Consider the following 13966-nt stretch of genomic DNA (forward strand, 5'->3'; position numbering starts at 1 on the left):
TCTGTTTATCCAGGTGATTTGTTAAAAGATCCCTTCTCTGGGGTAGGCAGTGTTACATAACTTTCTGCAAATCCGAAGACTCCCTGACAGCATAGGTGTTGTGTTGGGAGGGCATGTTCCCCCCGCTACAATTTCTGCATTGATAACAGGGTGCAGGACATGGGGCTGCAGCCTGGCTGGAACCAGGGCCTGGCAGCAGTGGGGGTGGTGGTGGCAGTGCAATTTCTGTGCCAACAGTGGGGCATGGGGCTGCAGCCTAGCTGGACCCAACACCCGGCAGCAGTGAGGGCAGTGGCAGTATGGAGTTGTGTGTCCCCCCCACCCCCCACTGTCAGCACTTGCGTGTCACCTGTGCCTGATAGTAACAAGCAGTTTAAAAAAAAAAAGTCTTTGCAGAGTCAGCAGGTGGAGAGAATATGGGACAGTGAGGTGGGTGAGAGATGCTTGGCATAGAGAAGAGAATGAGGTGATAGTTGAGGTGACTTGGATATACCCTGAAGACAGGAAAGAACAGGGAGTTAAGTCTGACACTGTAAAAGGGAAGGTATACATAAAAAAAATCTAAAGATCTAAGGACAGCTGCAAGGTTACTTTTGGAACCAAGAACAGGAAAAATGGCAGAGTAAATATCAAGAGAAGGAACAGAGTTGAGAAGAGCGGAAGGAAAAAGGATGTTAAGGGATTGGGGGAAAGAAGTGATGGAAGGGAGGGAGAAGTCTGAGGTTAGGGTAAAGAAAAGAAGGGTAAGATTAAAAAGCCATTGGACTTGATAAATGGCTTCTAGATTAAATGGAATGGCCTTATGACAGGGCTGTCCAAGTGGTATCCCACAGGCCACATCTGGCCCCTGAAGGGTTAACTTGTGGCCCTCAGGCCTCCTGATCTGGGCACTGTTCCCTACACTACTCCAGCTGCTGCTGTCACCAGAATCAACAGGCTTGTTTTCTTGCTTCTGCTGCCTGCCGCTATGCAGGGGGGGCAGACAAGGCAGCCTGGTCTGTGGGAACCCATTGTTTGGGGTGACCTGGAGACTCCACGCGGTGTGGCACAGAGGTATGGCATGGTAGTGGGGGGACCATAAGGTTCATCATTCAAGCCACTGGCACAGTGTTGGGAGGCGTGTTGTGGCACAGTATGTGGGGCAATAGCATAGTGTAGTGGGGGGAACCTGCCTGCACATCATGCCTGCATGCCTCCCCCCAGGGCACTGGGGGAAACCAGCGGGTATTCTGCCTGCACGTCATGCTTGCTGGACACTCCAAAGTTGCACAGTCTTGGCCACTGATATATGGGAAGTTCACCTGAATGGTCTGGTGGTCCTTCTGGCTTTGAATTCTGTTAAGATCAGTATGTTTAAAGCTAGAGAAGAAATAGACATCTGGGATAATGGGGCACTAAGGAAGCAGGGCTGTGCAAGGGTTCGGACAGAGCTTCAGATCCAGAGAAGCTTCGGACTCTTTGGGGTCGAAGCGCTGCCTCGTTTGGCTTCCTGAAGCGGTTCGGAGCTTCTGAAGTGCTTTGGAGCCACCTCGGAGATCCAGCCATAGGGTATAATGGGGAAACAATAAAATAGCTATAACTTTGTTGTTCTCTGTCTGATTTGGATGAACATTTTAGGGGTGGTAGACTCTGCAGAGAGCGTGAAGCCTGCCAAGTTTCATGAAGATCAGTGCAGGAGTTTGGGGGGAACTGCACCCTAAATTCTTGAAAGCAAAACTCCTGTCACATCTATGTGTTACAACACAGGGGGGTCAAAACTGCAGGGCTGGTAGCTCTTACTGAGGCCACAAAGCCTGACAAGTTTCAAGGAGATTGGTGCAGGGGTTTGTGGGGAACTGTCCCTCAAGCTGTGGACAAGCAACACTCGTGCCATGGGTGACGCTGCGTGTGTTAAGGCACAGCGGGGTGACAGCTGCAGGGATGGTGGCCCCTACTGTGATGCCTGCCAGCTGTCGAGGAGATCGGTGCAGGGAGGTTCTGAGGCCCTGCACCCCTAGCTGCTGACGGACAAAACTCGTGCCATGGATGCTTGTGGGACTGTGTCTGTGTTGGGGTGTGGGAGACGCTACTGTAGGCCTGGCTGTTAAGCTACTGTGTTACCAGTTACCAATCAATCGTGATTCACTCAGGGACCAGCTCAATACACAGGACCTAGCTAATGTAGCCAGTTAACTGCCATCAATTAGCACTTACAAAACCAGGCCAAGGAGAGGAGAGAAGACAGTTAACTGCCCCAAGACAGACACAGTCAGTCCCACAAGCACCCATGGCACGAGTTTTGCCTGTCAGCAGCTAGCAGTGCAGGGCCCCAGAACCCCCCTGCACCGATCTCCTCCACAGCTGGCAGGTGTCATGACCTCAACAGGGGCCACCTCCCTGCAGCTGTCACCCCGCTGCGCCTTAACACACACAGCGTCACCCATGTCATGAGTTCTGCTTGTCCGCAGCTTGAGGTGCATTTCCCCCTAAACCCCTGCACCCATCTTCTTGAAACCTGGCAGGCTTCGTGGCCTCACCAGGGACTACCACCCCTGCAGTTTTTACTCCCCTGTGGTGTGACACACAGCCGTGACATGAGTTTGGCTTTTAAGAATTTGGGGTACAGTTCCCCCCCAAACCCCTGCACTGATCTTCTTAAAACTTGGCAGGTTTCATGCTCTCAGCAGAGGCTACCATCCCTGCACATTTCATCCAAATCGGACGAAAAACAATCTGGCTGAAGCTTCAGAGCTGCTTCGGCCAGATTGAGGTGGAAACCGAGTCCAGAGGTCCAGATTGGATCACTGCCATCCGAAGCGGCTGGATTTGAAACCAGATCGGATTGCTGCTGACTCGCACAGGCCTATACAGAAGCCAATTGAAGGGAAACCTGAATTAAGGAAGAAAATATTTAGAAAAGTCAAAGCTAAAATTTAATAGAAAGCAAGTAAACTATTAAAATTAATTGTTATAGGAAAAAAATGAATATTGCTGCCTATTTGGCCCACCTGGTTAGTCCTTGCGGGACCGTTTGTTTTAGGTGGAGAGATTAACAGTGGAAGTCGGATGTTTCTTAGGTACACTCCTGTTTGTTTATACACTATGTATGAAGACCTTGTTGAACAAAGTAGAGACACAGCAGATAGTTTCCTTGCTTGCAATTTCCAAGTCTGCCACTCCGACAATTTTGTGCCATGAAGCTGTTTCTGGTTTCACTTTGAGTCATACTTGCTTCTACTTCTCTTGTGGAATTTTGTCTCCAATAAACATGCAGATTCAACTAGTCCCAGTACTTTTCAGAACAGTTCCAGACTTATTGGTCTAAGCATTTATTTGTATTGTTTTGAGCTGTTTCGCTACATATTGATTATTTAAATTCTGCTTGAAAGAGGAATGTTTGATTTACTCATTGGGTTTAAGAAGATCTGTCACTATAATAAAGGCTCATTGACGGCACTATACTTCTTGCAGTATAACACTATTTAAAGGGACGTGTGGGGGGAAGGGAACAAAAAAAGAGACAAGCTTGCCTCCAAACATGTATAAGAACAGAGCATAAGTTACTACAGATGGTCTGTTATAACTTGAAGTGGTTCCCCTTGTGCAGTTTAGAAAACCATAAAGCAAGTTGGGCCCTTTGAGCATCTGAGGTCAAGAAGTTACTGGTAGCTTTCATCTTGGCTTATATGGGAAGTAAAATCTGCTCCATCTCTTCCCCATCTTCCCTCCTGCCTCCCCTGAAAATTCAAACTTTTCTATATTTGTATGCTGACTCTTGCCTGGGGGAGAAGATGTGTTTGTAATCAGTTCAGTCTGGCTGCTTAATCACTTTTACTATAATTTATGCGACAGAATAATTCTACATGCATTGAATATGGGCCAGTGTGTTGACATCGTTTGCGCTTTGTGTTGCATGCCGGCCAGTGAGGCTATTAGTTAGTATTCTCCTAGACTCCTTTCATAGTGTACAAAATTAAGGGACAATAATGGTGCTTATGACATGAACAGGACGCCTACTGTGCACAGTAGAAAGTCCTAAGTCTTGAATATTTTTAGATCAGATGCAAGGAGTGAGGTGGGTTTATCTCTAATAAGTGCCAGCATTTGGAAGGTTAGAAACCACATATTTCAAAACAGTTATGGGGTAATTTTGAAAATGCACTTTTTTATGCTTCATCTGTTAGGTTTAATCGTGGTTAAATAGTTCAGTAAAAATTGCCTAATTAATTTTCTTATTTTAATTATTTTTAAATATTGATAATGTGTGCTTCACTTTTAGTTTGATGCCACTATACTTCACTTCTGGTTTGGTAGTTTGGATTCTGGCTGTGGGGTAAAGAGAGAGGAGTAGATTCTGCTTATCCGGTTTTCCTTTCCCAACCTCCACTCTTATGTAGGCACACCTGTTTGTTCAATCCCCTTTCCCCTGCAGGGAAGTGGTCCAGGAGAGGAGACCCAAATTTCTTCCAGTAACTTCTCTTTTGACGTAGTTGGACATTATTCAGAGCCAAGGCTAAAGGCTGTATCTGGTCCTAAAACAATGTGTTGCAGAAATTTACAGCAGTGAATGAATGATTGGTATGTCTTTTAAATTACACTAAAATACCAAATTTAATTTTTTTTCAATACTGTAGTGGAGTAATTTGGACCTATCACTGCCAAAATAATGCCAGCACGTTTATAGTGTTGCATTTGTGCTACTTCCGTTCAGAATAGAGTTCTAATCTTTGCAGGTCAGACATTTCTCCTTGAAAACTTGTTCCAAGCAAAACTTGGAATACAAGGTGTTTGACCTGGGAGCAACTGTTGCCAAATTTGGTCTGTGGTTTGTCACAGAACTACACGAATTAGAATGACTGTAGTTTCTAAAATGTACTGTATGCACCCTCTAATACTGAACTTGATATTGATATTTAGTTGGCCCTTCACCTCGATTTAGGGTGTTTGGTACTTTCAGACCTAAATATACTGAATGTTTGCATTAATATAGGTAGTGCACATGTGAAATGCTGTCTTTTAATCACCATACTGTTTACTTATTTCATGTTAAGGAATTGTAGATCTCAGTTATAGTTAATGTGTTCATAATCAGGATAAAAGAGTGAATATATATTAGTAGTGAATTGGGTTTTAATGAATCAACTGTCTGAAAAGTAATTGATATGTTCAGAGACTTTAGCACTGCTGTGTTCTATTATATTGTCACAAACCTACTAAAAATTATTTTGATGAAAAAAATCTGCATTTTAAAACTGCCTAAAATAGTGTTAAAATTTTAAAAGCATTTTAGCAACCTGTTTTAATTTATTCCATTAAAATCTACTATTTAAAAATCCCTCATTTTCATAAAACATATCAAAGAATTGTTTTGTGTTCAATAAGTCTAACATTTAAAAATGATAGATTTCAAATTCACTCCAGGCTTATACTGTGAGAGTAACTTTCTCAGTATTACAATAGGTAATTCACTGTACTACACAAATATACTGTTCTGAGTTCTCTGCATCTTTAGATAGTAGCCAATTTCAACTCTAAACACACATGCACTTTAAGATGCATTAAATGAAATAATGTTTAAGATTCATAGTAAATATATATTTTTTAGGATTTTATAATTAGCATTGGGCTACCTATCTTGTTTAAAGTGTTCAGTAATTTAACTGGTAAGAGATTTCAAAAATATTTCAAACTTACTAATCAAAATAGCATGACAGGTTTTTGATTTAAAAATCAGTTTGAATTTATGAAGGTTTAGCACTTATTTGTTTAATAATTAATAGGTCTTTCCTGCCGATAAGGATTAGATTACTGCTGACTTGCTTTAGCTGGAGAATGTTGTAGTAATATTATAGAGGGTTTTTTTGTAGGATTCAAAGGTGTACCTATGAACAATTTGATAGCTGGCTGATCTGCAGGATATAAACCTATGGAAGTACTAGAAGGGGAGCCCCTTTTGGAAGTTCCTAAATGCCTTAATATATTATAGGGATTGGTCAGTTCCATTGTCTCCATTTGTCATTCTTATTCGCAGCTTGCCGTGTAAGGCTATAAGCCTGCATTGTGCCTGGCAACTGTTACCTAGTGACAATTTCAGCTGCAATAGCCATTGGCTGTGCTGTTGATTGGGGTAGAAGGACCGAGTCACCTTTCTAATGGTGAGTTCTTCTGCATCAGCTATGGATAAAGAGGAGGAGCAGACTCAGGTGCAAGCAGTAATTTCGAGAGAGAATGTGAGAAATAGCGACAGCATCTTTCTAACTGCACCACAATAAACAGGACTTCTATATCAAGCAATTCACCATAGAAGCTGATAAGAATGAACATAGGTGAGAAACGTTGCATTATTGCTGTAAGAAGAAAATTCAGCGAAGTAGTAATTTTTGTAACCTACTATATTGCTTATAAACAGAGGGAATGAACAACCGGCAGTGTTCTGGGATGTTATAAAATCTCTTCTCTTCAGAATGTAGTACACACCAGAAAATTAACTTCCAAAAGAATGCTTTCTATCAAACTGCTGCATCAGAACTGGAGAAAAAGCTTTTTTTCTAGAGTGTGAAATTCCTTCGGAAGACACAGCACTGGCTATTAAAAGCATCAGAAAGATGCCTGTACTTCTTAAAGGGACTTTAAGCAAATGGTAGTGTAATATCTGAATGACCTTGGAAACTGTTTTTATTTGGATTGATTCATTCTCACCCGCCTGTTTCCTAACCTCAGGAACTCTCGGATTAAAGATTGTTTTACTATTATAGGGGGCTTTAAAAACAAGACTATATACACTTAGTAACCTACCTAATGGTCCCTGCATTAATCAAGCATTTATTTAAATCTGAGCATAGAAGAGGCTTTCTTTTAACATACGTCTGCTCCATAGCTGCAAATATAATGAACAAGGTAATGTCCTGCTATATTAGAAGATTTGGTTTTTCAAGCAGTGATTTATTATGCTAATTGTCTGATGAAAATAGAAGGATGAACCTAGAAGATGAAGCTGAGTGACAGAATAATGGAGTAGTAAACAATGGCAGATTTTCTAGTCAAATCAGCATTTCATTAGCTTCGCAGCTGAATGCAGATGGAAGTTTCTGTTCTCGTATGGGGCTTTTGTGAAACAATTCAGGTGTTGCTACAAAGCTAAGGAATAACATGGCTATACCTGTAAACTTCACTGTACTGTTTCACTGTAGCAGGTGTGGCATAATTTCTAAAGAAAATTATTTTCAATGATCTTTGCTGAAATTAAATGCAAGATTTTATTTTGTCTGTTGGGATCGTGGATTATGCTGCTGACACTGACATTGAAATGGACCGTAACTGTTCAAAGAGTTGTGAATATTGACTTAAAGCTCCAACATTAATTCTTACTTCTTTTTCTTTAATTTTTAACTGATTATATGTGGTTTTTTTCACTGTACTTTAGATACATATTTTCCTTTCTGGGTGTTGAGACAAAGCTGGCTCACCCCACATTCATCACCCTCCAAATAAAATTCATTATCTGTACCCAAATACTGGTGAGTCTGTTGGAATTAACCTTGACAATAATGTTTTCCTTACCTATCTAGTAAATACCATAGATGAGAGAGAGAGTATCATCTCCTGAATGGAGCCAAAAGAGACAGCATAATACAGTGAAGTTTTTCCTGGGGTTCCCAGCCAGTCTGTGATTTTAAATGAGCATAAAACATAAATTATTTTTTAATAATTGCTGATTCAGGAAACTTTGAGTTTTTTTCCTTTTATATTTTTCTATTTAATTCCAAAGGAACTGACTTCTCAGGAAAATAAACATCCCCGGAATTTTTTTTCCCAGGCAGTTGACTTTTTATTTCCTCTGTTTTGTTTAGTTTTTATTTCTGTCCTCCACAAGTTCAGCATAAAGTACCTGCTTTCTGTAGAAGTGCCTTGTGTTTGCTCAAGATGGATCACGATCACTGGAGGAAGCTGATCAGTGGCCTTTCTTCTCCTCCTTTCTGGCTTTTTTCTTTCCTTGAAGCTAAGGTGTGTCAGAGTGATGCACTAATGCTGAAGCGGCACCAACGGCTGTGAGACTGTAATGTCTCAAATGGCAGCATCCGCAAAAAGAGATCTTGAGACACTGATGCAGAGTTTAGCTGGTGTTGAACAAGTCACCTGCTTGCTAGAACTCTGATTGCAGTGTTCCCAGATTGCAAACAATGAACCAGTCCAGATGGATTGAATGGAAGACTCTGAATATGAGCAGTAGCATTGTGAATGTGTCTGAGCATCTCTCCTGCCCTCTTGGTTTTGGCCACTACAATGCAGTTGATATCTGCATCCTTGAGACGGTCATTATTGTTTTGCTAACATTTTTAATTATTGCTGGTAACTTAACTGTTATATTTGTCTTTCACTGTGCTCCACTTTTACATCATTATACCACCAGCTATTTTATTCAGACTATGGCCTATGCTGATCTTTTTGTTGGAGTTAGCTGTTTGGTTCCTACCTTGTCATTGCTTCATTATTCTACAGGTGTTCATGAGTCCTTGACTTGTCAAGTTTTTGGATATATCATCTCTGTGCTGAAGAGTGTCTCTATGGCATGTCTTGCTTGCATCAGTGTGGATCGTTACCTAGCTATTACAAAACCTCTCTCCTATAATCAACTGGTTACACCTTGTCGATTGCGAATCTGCATCATTTTGATTTGGATATACTCTTGTCTGATCTTCTTGCCTTCCTTTTTTGGATGGGGAAAACCTGGTTACCATGGCGATATTTTTGAATGGTGTGCTACCTCCTGGCTCACCAATGCCTATTTTACTGGGTTTATTGTATGCTTACTATATGCTCCTGCTGCCTTCGTCATCTGCTTCACATATTTCCACATCTTTAAAATTTGTCGACAACACACCAAAGAGATAAATGACCGGAGAGCTCGTTTTCCTAGCCATGAAGTGGATGCTGCTGGAGAGACTGGGCATAGCCCTGACCGTCGCTATGCCATGGTTTTATTTCGGATAACCAGCGTGTTTTACATGCTGTGGCTTCCTTACATCATATACTTTCTGCTGGAGAGTTTTAGGGTGCTGGAAAATCCAGCACTTTCTTTCTTAACAACATGGCTTGCTATAAGCAATAGTTTCTGTAACTGTGTGATATATAGCCTCTCCAATAGCGTTTTCAGGCTGGGACTCCGGAGACTGTCAGAGACAATATGTTCATCTTGTATGTGTTTAAAAGACAAGGATCTACGGGACCCAAAACCTAGAAAACGAGCTAACTCCTGCTCTATTTAAAAAAAAAAAAAACTGGGACAACTAATCAAATGCAGTTTGACATTCGGTTTGGATAGTATTTGATATATCTGGAAATTTGCCACAACAGAAATATTTACTTGAATTGTTTGCTATGAAGTAGGAGAGGTTTAAAACCCATTTGTAAAAAGGAAAGGCTGCTATATAAAGGGCATCAAAGGGATACACACATTAATTGTGAAACTAGGAAAATGGGATGAGAGAAATTCAACAGAGAAGATTAAGAAAAGTCAGTATCTCAAATCTTCCATAGGGCATGAAATAACTGGCACATCAGAGTAGGTCCCTCTTAGGAAAAATAGGTGATTTACTGTTTATATTCTCCCTTGTAGAGAAATTGTCAGATATGTGGCCAAATATACAGTAGCCTCTTGCATTAAAATATACTTTTTAAAGCACAGTAAGTGGCTGTCCATAAATTATCTCCTTAGAGGATTCTTAATGTTGCAGTTTAACAATCAGCTGCACTTTGTCTTTGCTCATGTATTGTACTATTTTCTGTTATACAAATAATTGGCTAAAGTTACATACAAATTAAGCTGTTGGGCACGCTTTGTGGATAAAATTACAGTTTTTTTGTCTTCTATATTTTTGGTGTAACCACCACATAGCCTACTTCCCCCTCGCCCCCTTTCCATTTTTCATGCCATCCTTCCCTGGGTCCCATCATGTAGAAATGACTTAGGTATGAAGGAAACTATAGAATAAACTTCATTTAAAATTATTTCTTCCTTGAAAAAGAAATGTCCCTTTGGCTACTTGGAAGATTGCATTCACCATGTTCTATTGACTTCTGTAAACTTTAATTCTTTGGATCCAAAAAAATTAGCACACAGTATTGATGTGATGTCCTTTAGGATATGCTAAAGCTTTTTCTTGATCAGCTCCACAAATAATCCTAATGCAAATAGTATAAGGGAACATAGCAGCGTGACATCACTGCTTACTTAGTGAATTAAAAACAAAAATGAAAAGAAGATACTTTTTCTGTGGGGTCTAAATAGCTTACCGTTGTAGCTGCCAATCTTTTGTGTGAACCTAGCTTGCACATATTGTATTTTTTAAAAAAAGAAAATGTAAATGATGTGGTCTGTGCCTAATGTTTTCCTAGCACATGGAATAGGTCAATGCTATTTTAAGTCTACAGGATTAAAAAAATGTTACTTGCTTTAAGAGAAACACTTTTGTGCAGTTGTTATAGGTATTTATTAGACAAGTGTTCTTAGAGGAGATGGGGAAACCATTTAGTATCAAATACAGGTAAGAACCTCAGTATTTCCCTTCCTTTCAGGTTCACCAATTAAATAAAATATATTTTGCAAGGGCGCTACGTGAGTTTGTGTAATAAATTGCTAGGGGTTCAGATACAGCATGGCAGGCAGTGAAATACTTAATGTTGTTTTTGACCCAAGTGTCATTTTCTCTGATGGTTGTTTGTTTAGATTTTTTTAAAGGCCCAATTATAGAATGTTGGTCCTTTTTAACAGCTGCACTATGATTCCTTCTTTTACCAAAATGCATATAATGAAATTGTGCCTATGACTAATGGAAGCCAACACTGCTGGCTTGATTCCAGTGGTCCCTTTTAAAAACGTGTATGAATTGTTTTGATGAGGTGGTACTGAACCCCTGTACATTTTTAAAACTGTAAGAAAGTTGAGAAAAATAAACAGAATAAACTAGTATTATGTATATCAAAACCAGGCTTGCCTTTAGTTCCCTGATGTTTTGTTGTGTTCTTATTGGAAATTCTACTGGGTTAGAACTAAGGACTTAACAATTAAAAAAAAAAGTCTTTAGTACTTGCTTTGTTTTGCTTATGTACCTCTGTCTCATTGTCTGTGGTATCATATAATAGTTAACAGAATTAAATGCCACTTAGAACACATGACTAGCTAAGATGTTGATGGTTATTTATGATAGATAATCCACATAAAGTAGGAAAAGGAATATCTTGTCTTTACCTCACACAGCTCATAGTTTTTTGTAAAACACTAGGTCTTGTACTTCCGAAAATTCCATCCACTGTTTTCAGAAGAGAAGGGCTGAAGTAGCTTAAGAGCCTTAGTATAATTTTCAAAACTCACTTAGGATTGCTTAATAGAAAAATGGTTTGGTGGTATAGATGTATCAATAACGTTATCCTGGCCAAGCTGTCTAATGAAAATGCAGTTTATACAAGCAAGAGTGCTTTTGGTTGCCAGCGCTTAAATCAGGATCCCAAATGGAATAAGATCTGCCATAAAAATAATTCTGATAGTATAACTATGGGTATAGACAGCCATGGATTTGAAGTGTTCCAAATCCTCAAGTGTTTCAAATTTGGTGTGCTTCATAGGCCTGTATGAAGTGGCTAGTATTCGTTTTGTATTTGGATTCAGCCGATTCGGGGCTGAAAAAAAGCCCTGACTCACCAGCTGCTGCCAGGTTGTGGGGAGGGGGCGATCCCCACTGCCCCATGCTGCATGGGGGACTCTGTCACAAGTCCCCAGAAGCCTGAGGCAGCTGCAGCAGCTGATGAGTCTGGTTGTTGTTTTTTTTTTTTTTTAAAGGGCCGGGAGGTGGGGCAGGCAGGGCAGCCATGGGGGGGTGGCTGGGAGAATGGGTGGGAGTCAGGGGCTTGTGCCAGAGCCCCCCCATGCAGCATGGGGCAGTAGGGGGCAGCAGGATAGCACCCTGCCAGGCAGGAGCCGGAAAGTGGGAGCTTTTTTTTTAAACAACCCCCACTGGGAGCTGGGATGGGGGAGGGGCTGGGAGGGTGGGGCCTGGCAGGGATCCCCCCCATGGTCCTCTTCCCCCTCCTCCAGCCCCCGTACCCTGCCTCCTACTTACCAGCATGGAGTCCAGGTCCAGCTCCCTGCTGTAGCCAGTGGGCACTGCCTGAATTGCCGAAGCTCTCCGAATTTTTTCTGAATTGATTCAGAGAGCTTCGAATTGATTTGGACCTTTTAATTGGTCCCCTGATTTGATTCAGATTTGGAGATATGGCCACTGAATCAGGCTGAATTGCCTCCAAATCAAATCAGCATCCAAAGCTTTGCACAGCCCTAGTGCGCTTCAGCATTGTGAAGACATGTGGGCTGTAGAGGAGGAATCCCTGAATGCCCTCTCAGGCTTGAGTCTCCAGAAGTTTGCAAGGACAGGAAAGGAGTCTTTTGTGGTCTACCCTCTTCCTTGGCCCCCTACTCTCCCCCAGTGGAGGGGGCACTGTGGGATGCCAGAAAAGCACTGAAGCTGTTTCAGAAAGTACTTCATACTTGTAATTCTTTTTTTGTTGGTCATTTTTAAGTACTTCTTCAGAGGTGAATGTCTACACCCTTGCTGGTTGGAGCCCATCAGCTTAGAGTGCTTCGAGCAGCATGTCTGTCCATAGCCTGTATGTACATTAGGTGGTTGCCAGCTTAGCTGTGCTGGTTAAGGGTGTGTGTGGTATTTTTTTTACCAAGCAGATCAAAATGTAGGGACATAGAAGTCAAACTCATTAAGTCAATGGGATTTCAATTCTTAAGTACACAAAGTAGATTTTAAAAAAGTTTTTTCTTTTTAAAAAAAAGATTTAAATATATATTTTTATGTTCCAAATCTGTTAAAAATTAAATATTAGTTCTAACTTTTTTATGACCTGTATGAATCTGTCAAACAGCCCTATTTAAATTATCATGGAATAAAGAATGCTCCTTTTATTATATATAGAATCAGGAAGAGAACATCTTGAACTTCTGAAATTAGTTTAGGCTTGAAAATTGTCTTTGTCACATGCTATATTAAGTATATATATAAACACCAGCCTTTTAAAATGGAAAGGATGATAAGTATATACATATTTCCAAATATAAGCACTTTCAGTTTCTGATATGTAGTAAAGCATTTTGCTTTAATGACTTTTGGCTTCAGTTTATTTAGCAACTGTAGTGAGGATATTTTCTCCATTTGAACTAGTTCCCTCAAAGCTGAGAAATTGTATTGAGCGTTAAAAAAAAACAGGCAAGTTTGTTTTGTCATTACAATTCAAGGATGAAAACCAAATGAGAAAAGCTGAGATCTATTAATCCTAGAAAGTTGAAGAACATGGGGTCACATTTTCAGAGGTTTTCATGTGATTAAACATGCAGGTAGGTGCCTACTGGTATTCTCAAAAGCATTTAAGCAGGTTAAGCATCCAGCTTCCATGGATTTGTTGAAGTATGAAGAACATCAGGTCTCATCTTCCCAGTTTTGTTGTCCACATCCTTTGGAGGATCGTGAAATGGATCAAGAGCTTTTGTAACACCTAATTGAAAGAACAGGTTAAACAATTAACCAAAAATGCTTATCTGTCAACTCTTTTGGATATTTTGTGTTAAACTGATGGTAAAACAACAAAGAAAACATTTTGAGTAGCAGTCATTCTCCTTCAGTCCCTTGGGTGACCATATTTCTATGGCATTGTAACATAATATAAACATGTTATACAACTTAAAATAAACATGAAAGACAAGGCATAAATGTATAATCTAAACTACAGCCAGGAAGAGTGTAATTAAGAATGGAAGGAGAGATGCCTTTGTAAACTGGCAAAAAAGCCAGTTCTCTATATAATACATCCTTAATAGTGTGTGATAATATTAAGCCAGTTAACAAACCCTTTAAGTCTACTTTGGCTTGAAATGCCCTCTTAGATTTTAACATCTTTTGAATCTCTCTAAATCTATTTTTTGAGGCCT

General features: G+C 40.4%; 2 protein-coding genes across 3 annotated transcripts in view; both read left to right on the forward strand.

The window, feature by feature from the left end:
• Window positions 1-13966, forward strand: part of RABGAP1L (RAB GTPase activating protein 1 like) — a 480584-nt gene that overhangs the window by 168810 nt on the left and 297808 nt on the right. The gene's annotated exons all lie outside the window — the stretch shown is intronic.
• On the forward strand, window positions 8051-11041 carry GPR52 (G protein-coupled receptor 52). The gene has a single exon (XM_090048253.1). The coding sequence runs from the start codon at window positions 8160-8162 to the stop codon at window positions 9243-9245; it is 1086 nt and encodes a 361-aa protein (XP_089904379.1). The 5' UTR covers window positions 8051-8159; the 3' UTR covers window positions 9246-11041.

This window comes from Crocodylus siamensis, chromosome 5, assembly GCF_052110815.1.
Source record: "Crocodylus siamensis isolate JL-2025a chromosome 5, ASM5211081v1, whole genome shotgun sequence".
NCBI classification, from domain to species: domain Eukaryota; kingdom Metazoa; phylum Chordata; order Crocodylia; family Crocodylidae; genus Crocodylus; species Crocodylus siamensis.